The sequence below is a fragment of the Moesziomyces antarcticus genome (assembly GCF_000747765.1).
Source record: "Moesziomyces antarcticus DNA, scaffold: scaffold_v10071, strain JCM 10317, whole genome shotgun sequence".
NCBI lineage: Eukaryota > Fungi > Basidiomycota > Ustilaginomycetes > Ustilaginales > Ustilaginaceae > Moesziomyces > Moesziomyces antarcticus.
Genome location: NW_014638939.1, coordinates 3,572 through 13,423, shown reverse-complemented (window position 1 = coordinate 13,423; position 9,852 = coordinate 3,572). Strand labels below are relative to the sequence as shown.

The window sequence follows — 9,852 nt, the reverse complement described above, 5'->3', positions numbered from 1 at the left end:
CTAACCCTAACCCTAACCCTAACCCTAACCCTAACCCTAACCCTAACCCTAACCCTAACCCTAACCCTAACCCTAACCCTACGTCGCACAAACACACAAAAGGCACGTATACGGCTCAACTTTGTACCATTTCAAGCCTGGGCGTCGTCTTATCAACGTCTGGCAGGGCGCGTTGATACAACAACGCCTGTTCTTGTCGTCCTATCATCCTCGCTTCGAGCGGGGTTTGAACCTCATGCATAAATGTGCATACGCGAGCTTGTTGCTAATACGAAGACGCGTTTGCGAAAGATCTCTAATATGTATTTCCCGCTGCCCAGCGATTTTGGCGCGAGGCCGCCACAGGGTCGCGCACACCCCACATTCCGCCATGCAATGCTGAAGCGGAGCGTCGGCAAGATCTGCGCTGAATTGCTGAACAGGGTATCGAGAGCATCGGATCACAGGAACGGGCAAGCGAGTCTTTCTCCATCGTATTTCTTAAGAGAAGCATGAACTTGACGAATCTCGGATTGGATCCTCGGACGGCCACTGCGGCCTTCAACTGAAATACCAGAGAGCTGAAGGCGCCAGTAGCTCGATGGCCGGGAATGTCGCAGTGAAGGGTGAGCTGAATCCATGCACGATGCCCGAGATGGTCCTACCGAGCCCAGAGACGGCCATGGTGCATGCCAGGATTGCCAACGGCACGCGCCGTCCGCGTACGTCGTTGCTTGCCCACCACAACATGGCACCGTAGCCAGCCCAGATGGCGCCGAAGAAACGTAGCTGACTATCGGCGAAGACTGCGGCACGGCTTTGTACAGGGAGAGGAACGCCCGTGATGATCTTTAGCCAGCCGACACCTGCAACGAGGTTCATGAGACCGGTAGCCACGGCGAAGGCTGCAGTCAGCTTTAAGGGCGTCGAAAGAGCCGCCATCTCTGGGTGAGCAATAGGCGAGTTCTTGAATTCTCGCGGGGTTGCTACAAGGACCGCAATGGCGACGGGCAAGTAGATATAGGTGACGCAGAAATCGATGATGAGGCGTCGTGAGGGGAACCGCCTCCCCAAAAAGCGACGGTCTTTATAAGCTTCGAAGCTTCGAAGCTTCGGTGTCTCGAGAGCAGATCACCAGCCGAAAGATGGCGAAGCACGCAGCGGGTCTCACCTTTGCACGCCGGGCTGGCAGACGAACACGCATTCCTTGGAAACACTGCCTTGTCTCGGAAATATTTTATTTTTCAGGCGGCTGGAGAGGACGATCCCGCCGAAGCTCCACTCGGTCTTCGATTGACTCGGAAAGAAATTTCCGAAGGCCAAGACCGAAGCAGGCGGACATTTTTTCGAGAATTGCGAGCGAGGCCGGGTTGCGAGAAGGGCATTCTGGTGTCGAGCTAGTCAGAGTGACCACTGTCCACCTCGTTTGGGCAGAACATCGACCAGATACTCGCACAAAGAGCGAAGGTGAATATGTGTGTCCATCTCCAGGGAGGGACGTGGGTGCTGCGCCGAAACAGATCAGGCAGCGCAATTGTTGGCGCAGTAGCCAGCGCCAACCGAGTAGCCGAAGATGAATCGCGTCGGTCCGCTTGCCGTAGAGCCTCCGAATTCGACCACGCCGCAAGTGTTGCAACCCATATCCACAATCTGATGCCCATGGGCGAGGGCTTGGTCGGCAGTAAATGTACGGCCGTGCGTGTTGCTGTAGTGTGCGCATATGTTGTTAAAGCAAGCTATCGGTTGTCCTTCAGAGTATGGCCGGCTGCTACGCTGTTGAAGCCCACTGATGGTGTCGAGCAAGCCTTGTGCCGGGCTATCCCCATTCACGACGGATGACGAGCATAGCGCGGATCCACCACAGCGAGCAGTGGCTGCCCAGACTGGCACGGCTACGAAGCTCGCAGCGATCGCCGCCACCACGAAACGAGCAGTTGTGGCTGTAAACATTTGTATCGAGGATGAATGTTCGTCTCGGTTCTCGAAAACCTGCGCTGGCAAATCAACTAGACTTCACTTGTTGCCAGGTTGGTACTTGTGTTCAAGGACGAAAGAGTGGATGGAGCACTGCCCTGTCTCTCGCAGAGGTGTGACGGGGTATATATGCATTCCTCTCTGCGGATAGCGAGCCCCCGCTGGTTCTGCGCCGAACGGCCGGATCTGCTTCTACCTCGAATCTTTTCGAGTCCTTCTAGATGCGAAGCCCGAGCATCCAGCAAGAGTCTTGCTCGACTAGGCGAGTCCCAACGGATTTGGAGCCAGTGCTCGAAGCGAGAGTTCGTTCGAAGAGAAGGGTCTATCCAGCTCTGGACGAGTGTGAACCTCACTCCGCCCGAAAGGAGGTCGAAGGCGCCACTCTTCCATTTTGGCGGAGCAGTCCCGCTTGTCTTGTCCGGGCCATCGAATCACTCCGAATCATGCAAGAGCATCCGACATCTGTCAAACAACCGCCATCCCACATTTTACCGCTGATTTTGCCCGGATCGGAATTAGGTCCGCCAACATGAAAAGGGCAGCTGGACCATCTTTCAAGGACTCGGCTCTCAGCGCCGATTTCGCTCGGCGCTATCGCAACGCACGGCGAGGTCTCGTCTCGGAGTTAGTAGACGGGCCCTTCGTCGCGCATCTGTCGGATCGGAGAACGTCGTGACCCTTCTTTGGGCAGACCGTAGAAGCTTGACTAGTTGCACTGTCCGCAGAAGAGAAATAAGCGAGTGACTCTGTGTGCCGAGAAGAACCAAAAAACGCGGTGAGAAGAATTCGTTGGCAAGGAATCGAATCTCGCTTCGCTGTCGATTGATAGTAGCGCTTCATAGCAAGTTGCTTGGCACACTGAATTTAGATCCGGCGTCTTGTGATCAAGATGGTCTGAATAGATGTCGCCCGGAGTGCGCCGTGTCGCAGGCCATCTCCGACTTGCCTAAAGCGGCCTCGACATATTGCGTAGGGCTGCATGATCGATACGAATCACTTGCAGTCGAGTCGCTTCATTGGGCAGTCAGTATGACGGTGCTGTGCACAGACGCTCGCTGCGAGGTCTGCGACAGAAGTAGGAAGGCAGTCCTTGTGGTACCGACGCACGAGATGCCAGCCGTCTCGATTCCCAGCCGGGTCGTTGTTCGCTTCTGCCAAGGGACGAGCACTGCAAAGCGGCACACGCAGCTGTGCTTCGGCCTGGAGCAACGTCTGCATTGATCACGTATGGGTATATTTGCTAGGATGCCGCTAGCGTAGCAACACGTGCAAGGGCAGTACAGTCCACAGCAGCACGGCGACAAACACCGGCACGGTCTCGAGTGCGACAAAGAGGGGTTGGTTGAGCGAGATGCCCGATGTGACGCCACTGGCCGCCTCGGCTAGACGGAATACGGTGCGGAGGTAGATGAAGAAAGTGGAGAAAGCCAGCACGGCCAGCACGGCACGTCGACGCCAGGCATCGGGCGATGCGGCGTTGATCAGTCCTCGCCGCGCCACTTTGTAGAGCAGAACGGAGAGCAACAAGAGGAAGATGGTGATTGAGAAGACCTGTACCGCCAGACCGGCTCGGAGAATGTCGTTGGCCTGGGTAGGTGTGAGGGGCGGCACCTTGCCCGAGGCTCGATCGGATTCTGCGACACCCACGAGGGCAGCGCCGGCGATCTGCATCACAATTGTGACTACGTCGGCCGTCACAAAGATGGCGATGATGGCCTTGCCGGACAGCGGCAGGAGCTCGGCATAGGACGAATGACGTTGTAGCAGCAGGCTCAGACAGTAGTACTGGGATGCGGAGAAGAAGACCGGCGCCACGACGATCATAAAGTAGTTGAGGATGAAACTGGTCAAGACGAAAGGGTTGCGACTGCTGGCGGTGCGGAAGGCGTAGCCGACGACCTCGAGCGCACAGCCGACGCTGAACAGCACCTCAAAGGTTGCGACGCCGCCATTGAGGGAGCCATCAGGCTCAGCATCGAGATGTTTGGTCTCTTGCTGATCGTCAAAAGAGGCAGTCGAAAGTTTCTTGCGCCGACGGGCAGCATAGACTGCATATCCGGCGTGCACGAACAGCGCAACGCCAAAGAAGGCCACCGAAAAGATGCAGAGCGCAATCCAGGGCGTGTAGCCATAGATGTTGACCGAAGTCTCGCCGTCAGGCGGATTGGGATTAGGATTGCGCGGCAACGAAGACATGGATGCTGGTCGCAGAGTCGATGGTGGGAGCGAACACGGTACGTCTTGTGAGCATCCAACAAATAGCTCCACTCCTAAGCAACCTTGGACCCTGTAGAGGCTTCGCGCGAGACCAGCCGCTAGTAAATACCTAGGCAGCAGCAGCAACGAGCCAGCACCGTGCCTGGCCTCCACTCTGCTGCCTGACAAATTCAATTTGTTTGCCTCTCTCCGCCTTTTCGGAACGCACGTGGACTTCGGCACCTTGCTGGACGGGCGTGCGGGTTCCGAATTTGCAGTAAATTTACATGTGATCCAGTCATCGGCCTTGGCGGTCAGACCCCTCAGACCCCTCCGGACGCGCCAAATGACGCTGAACCCTGCAATCCCATAGGAATGGCCCGGCTCGCCGTGGCAGACTGAGCCCAGCGGGCGTGTGGAAAAGGGGTAAATGGCCCACGAGAGTAAAATGCGGTCAGATCCCAGCTTTTCCGACACAGCTCACACAGCTGGGTCAGCATTCTGTCGGTCGTCCATCGCCCGCTGTTGGCTGATGTCTGCCAGTCCCAAGCCGTTCTGGGCGCAGAGCGCTGTGAGCTGCTCTCCGCCATCCGCTTCCTCTGCTAACAATCGAGGCATCTGGTTCATTGCACGACCGCTATTCTGGGCTGATTCTGTAGAGAAGTGTGCCATGGCCGAAGGCATCGAATCCTCCAGAGTTGGGACCAAAGTCACCACCGCCGCCCTCGATGTCGAGGGTGTTGTTGCCGTTGACGTAGTCGCGGAAAGCTTTCGTCCAAGAAGTGTCGAGGTGACGGACATCGTCGTAGTGCGCAAATACCGCTTCGAAGCCGGGCCGAACCTCATAGCGTGCTTTGGGAGAAACGACGGTGAGGTTGCCTTCCCAGCTGGTGTAGGGCTTAAAGGGCACATCTTGGCCAACATTGTACCTGGACACGTATTCAGCACTGCGATCGGGTGGATCGGCACTTCCACATGGTCAGCATACCGCTCGCTCTTTGCATACGATCGAATCACCGGATTGTAAGACGCACCCATTCAGGATCTGGTTTCCAAACGCTCCGTAGAGGTCGACGTCTTGATTGTGGCCCTGTTGACCAATCACGCCGGCCAAAGCTATGCAAAGTGTCGCATGGCCTTGGTCTCGTCCGGACTCTTGAATCTCCATCAGAGTCTTACCAGTGTCTGCTTCGGTAAAGTTGGCAATGGAAAAGTAGGGAAGAGCTCCGTTGACGACGATGCTTGAGTCGGGTAGTCCATGCAGGAAGGTGTCGACAGCCCAGTTGTACATGGTGGCATTGTCGGTGAAGATGCCGATGGCCATCATTGAAGCAATGTTGCATAGGTCCCAATTGGCGTAATAGAAATTCGGCTTGCCATTGTGATTGATGAGGAAGTCTTGGTTCATGGGGGCAAAGACGGAGCTCAGCATGCTGCCAAAAGCTGTCTTGTTGGTACTATCCCATCCAGGATAGTCACGAAGCAGGCAGCTTTCTGCACGGCGTGCTCGATACATTGCCGCGCGGAACCGACAGGGACGAGGAAATCGCAACATCGACTTTTGGGGAAACCGCTGCGGCCGTGCCTGTTAGCGGCGAAAATGACTGCGCAGTCGAGGTAGCTGCGGGATGTGATGGACCTGCGGACGGCATGTCGGCGTTGGGCTTTGACGACCTCGAGCTGTTTGCGTGGGCTGCTGCTTCGTGTGTGGCGACCGACGACGTGCGCTTTCTGATCTGATGATCCCGCACTGCGCTGTCAAGAGGCAGCAGCGATTGCTACATAGTCCGGTTCGACCTAGGTCGCGCTCACTCTCTCCCGGAATTTGAAGCTGACAAGACGTTGCCATTGAAGGGATGTGCGGAGAAGGGATCTACCAATTGGAAGCCTGGATCATTCCAAGGCAGAAAAGGGTGAAGGCGCCGCCGGAGCCCATGAGGAAGCCGGAAAAGTCGATGGTGCCGTTGAAGTATTCGACGATGCCCGAGACGGTGTCTGTGGCATTCATGATGTTGATGATGGTGAGCAGCTGCATGCGTTCTGCAAGCGAGCGGTTGTTTCGGATGCTGAGGAAGAGACTGGCGCCCAGAAGCAGCTCGCGCGTCCCAAAGAGTCGCGATACAAAGTTGGCCGCGCGAGGCGAAGGGACGCAAAGTAGCCTTCCCGTAAACTCGGGCGCGAGCAGCGACATGATCCCCACCACCGAGTGGCCGAGGCCGACAGTGTTTCCGAGCATTGACATGGCTGATACCAATCGTTGAAGAATTGACCTTTGATCTACGGTGGCGGCTTGGGCGTCTCACGAAGAGGAACCGTCGAGGCAGACAGCATCGTATTTATGGCTTCGCTCTCCAGGCGTGGGCTCGGGGACATGCGAGCGTGTTGCGGGAGGCCATCGTGGCGAGGACCGTGTTGGTGCTGGGACACCCATACGCCGATCCCGTGTTGGACGCTACGTTACCTTGCGGACCCACAATTGTAAGCGTTGATGACGGGATGGGGGACTGCAGGCAGCCGCGGCTCTCTCACTCTCGACCGAAGTGCTACCGAGCTGGCGAAGATGGTGCTGACGGAAATATGTTGGCCGTCCAGCTTGGCTCGCTGGAAATATCCAAAAATTCGGCAACCAGCCCGGAACGGAAGCCTTTTTTCGGCGCATGTGGAGGTCTCGGCTCGAGGTTTTTAAAATGTCAGAATTAATTTTGGCATTATTTTTGCAGCGAAAATCAATTTCTGAGGAACGGTGGCAGCCTTTTTCTCCGAGAGGGGGGCCGCATTTTGGCTCGCATAGTCGGCTCGGAACATCACGGCGACGGGGGCCTTGCCATGTCATGGGCGCTGATGTTGGCAGACATCGCATGTACGCTAAACCCCGTCTTTTGGCATGGTAAGGTGCTTTCCTTCGACTGAGGCGGGGAAAGGACTCATCCAGAGGGTGCGCGCAAGGTATCGGAAGGGCAGAGCACGGGTTCGTTCGACGAGAAAGCATGTGGGAGCGCCTTTACGAATGGCTCTAGACCTAGGGAGCTTGTTCGAATCAGTCCTTGGATCGGAGAACAGCATGCATGAGCGCCGGATCTTGACTGAGCTCCTCCGCGGTATATCCCGCATCGAGTGCGTCGTGCCAGTCCTTGGGGTCCATCTGCACGGGGAAAACGCTGGGATCGGTGTAGACAGAGCCAAGCGCGCTTTTGCGGAACGAGTCCTTGGCGTCTCGCAGACTCTCGGCGGTGGTCGGTATGTCGGCATGGTTGACGCCCTTGTCCGCGTTGACATTGGCGGCACTGTTGGATTCAGTATCGGCGAGCAGCCAGGCACGCATTTCTTCTCGCTTCTTGCGCGCCTCGATTCCTTCATACAACGGCACGAGCGAGTGGAGCACCTTGGTGTAGTTGCTGGCCAGCGATTCGCCGTTAGGGCCGCCGACGATGCCTCCGCGGTCAAAGAGCTCGTTGGTCATCTGGAACGGCTGAGCTAGACCGGCCATCATAGCGGGAGCATTTTTTGGTTCCGCCACTTCACGCCGGAACGCCATTGCCCCACCCTTACTGTGAAAGGCCTTGGTCCAGTCGCTTAGAATCTTGCGGATCGATGTGGGATCAATGAATCCGCCTTGGTCGGTTCCTCTCGCCTTGGCAGCACGTAGCTGCTGCGCCACCGACTCAGGACATCCAATGACCTTGAGCGCGTACCCGAAAGTCCACTGCGGCGCGTCCGGGTGCGGTTGGGCGCGAGGATACTGCACCACCATGCACGCCTTGTCGAGATCGCTCAGCTCCTTGTTGAAGCCAATATCGTGGTCAAGCCCCGTGAGCTCTTTGGGCTGGGGACAGTGCATGATCGAAGTCACGTCGACCTGCGAATAGTTGGACACGTCGTATTGATTGTAGACATCAATGATTTGGTCTTGAATCTGCTTGTCTGTCCAGTGTCGACCGGAACGATACAAGTCATAGGCGGCCTGCGGGTTGATGGCGGTGCCTCCTTGCGCAGGACTCTGGTGCTCGTGAAGCAAGCCCAACACATGTCCGAACTCGTGCAGGATCGATGCTCTTTCGTTGGCAGTCATCGACCCCGACGCCTGCAGCCATGCCAGATTCATCGTCGCATCCTGAGGCTCGATGATGCGAGAGTCCAGACCGACGTACGACCAACTCCCATCGTTAGGGTCAAAGGTAATGCGAACGTCGCATCTGGCCGGACTGACTTCCTCAACAAAGCGCACATTGGCGTAGTGCGACCATTCTTGGATGGCGTTCCTCACCTTGTCCTGCTGAGCATTGCTGCCAACGTGGTCGCCGGGCAGAAAGCAGTAGTAAATGGTCTGCGAAGAGTCGGGCCACAGCTTGTCGGTGCTCGCGACGATCGTCCCGGAAGTCGAGCCATGCACGCCTTGACTGACTGCAGTCTCGAGGGTGTCGGGGCTCACAACGTCCTTGCACATCTTGTGGATCCAATCCTTGGGATTGTTGACGCCGAGTTGTGCGTGTGTTGTTGTGGGCTGCTCGCTGTTCGAGGCAGTGACGGTGGGACGTCCCTCAGAGGGATCTGTGGTAGGTTGCTCCACAGCGGCAGGCTCATCGTCACTCGGAGGAGTAAACAGGTCGCAGCGCACAGGCTTCACGAGGCGGTCGACTCTGGGCGGTGCACCAGAAGGTTTCGGCAGCTCGCTGGTCGTGTCATCGCTTCGGTGAGAGGGATCCATGGGAGGTTGCTCTGTGGCGGCAGGCTGTTCGAATGTGCGCCTAGGAGGAGGCGTAAACAGGTCGCAGCGAACGGGCTTGATGAGGCGGTCAATGGCAGGCTGCGTGCCAGTGGGTTTAGGCTGCTCGCTGGCCATGTCAGGGGCGCTTCCGTGAGGGAAGTCCGTGGCAGGCTGCTGCTCGGCAGCAGGCTCATCGTCGCCCGGAGGCGTAAACAGGTCGCAGCGAATGGGCTGAAAGGACGGCATGATCGGCGATGGCCACTGCGTCGAGACAGTAGAGATGGGACGGTGGAGAGGCACAGCTCGAACGGGCGGACGGCAGCGCCTCGATTCGGTCGAGGAGCGATGCTTTTTATAGACGTGACGTGGTGTGAAGCTATGGACGCAAGGATGAATCGGGATAGGTTACTGCTTCGACGACAGGAAAGAGCCAAGCGGAATGCTTCTGAAGCACGGGAAAGGCAGTCTGCAGGAGGTGCAGCCCCAGTTCAGGGTCCGCACCTCCATTATCCGAAGCGCTCACACTCCACAGTCTAGATCGCGCATCTTGCCGCCACGTGGCCAAGTGAGACCGTGCGGCGCTGAGCCAATGCTTTATCCGGGTGGACCCTGTGCCGTCGCACTGGTGCACAGGATGACGCAGGCACCTGAAACCAATTCAGCGATCATCGACTGTCAATCTGCGAGTCCGCATGCCCAGACAGAGACGGCCGAGGCTCTGGCTGGTCGGCAACAGCCACAAAGCCTCGCATCTGGCTCGATGATGGAGTAAGCTACGGTCGACTGGTACGTGCCCAGACGCACTTCGACTACGCATTCGACCGCGCCAGCATGTGCCCGCAAGGTCCTTGTCCCTGCGCACAGACGCACAGCGCTCCTCGTCGCTGTCATGGTGAGACTTGAGCACGGCTGAAGCAACTCAAATCAGCTTGAGGAAGGTGCGAGTCTGTGTGATCCCCACCGAGTGGTCTTCCGCTGCAGAGCGAGCTTTTGGCATA

General features: G+C 57.2%; 4 protein-coding genes across 4 annotated transcripts; all 4 read right to left on the bottom strand.

The window, feature by feature from the left end:
* Positions 1 to 540: 540 nt before the first annotated feature.
* On the bottom strand, positions 541 to 921 carry PAN0_071c6591 (uncharacterized protein; the record flags this gene model as incomplete). The annotated part of the gene is made up of 1 exon (XM_014797974.1): positions 541 to 921. One exon carries the CDS (start codon positions 919 to 921, stop codon positions 541 to 543), a length of 381 nt encoding a protein of 126 aa, XP_014653460.1.
* A 2,283-nt stretch (positions 922 to 3,204) lies between these two features.
* Positions 3,205 to 4,149, bottom strand: PAN0_071c6590 (RTA1 domain-containing protein; the record flags this gene model as incomplete). Its single annotated transcript, XM_014797973.1, has 1 exon — positions 3,205 to 4,149. One exon carries the CDS (start codon positions 4,147 to 4,149, stop codon positions 3,205 to 3,207), a length of 945 nt encoding a protein of 314 aa, XP_014653459.1.
* Positions 4,150 to 4,786: 637 nt separating this feature from the next.
* PAN0_071c6589 (uncharacterized protein) lies at positions 4,787 to 6,391 on the bottom strand (the record flags this gene model as incomplete). The annotated part of the gene is made up of 4 exons (XM_014797972.1): positions 4,787 to 5,096; positions 5,184 to 5,643; positions 5,721 to 5,899; positions 6,027 to 6,391. 4 exons carry the CDS (start codon positions 6,389 to 6,391, stop codon positions 4,787 to 4,789), a joined length of 1,314 nt encoding a protein of 437 aa, XP_014653458.1.
* Positions 6,392 to 7,186: 795 nt separating this feature from the next.
* On the bottom strand, positions 7,187 to 9,100 carry PAN0_071c6588 (peptidase m12a astacin; the record flags this gene model as incomplete). Its single annotated transcript, XM_014797971.1, has 1 exon — positions 7,187 to 9,100. The coding sequence occupies one exon, from the start codon at positions 9,098 to 9,100 to the stop codon at positions 7,187 to 7,189; it is 1,914 nt and encodes a 637-aa protein (XP_014653457.1).
* Between the last annotated feature and the right edge of the window lie 752 nt (positions 9,101 to 9,852).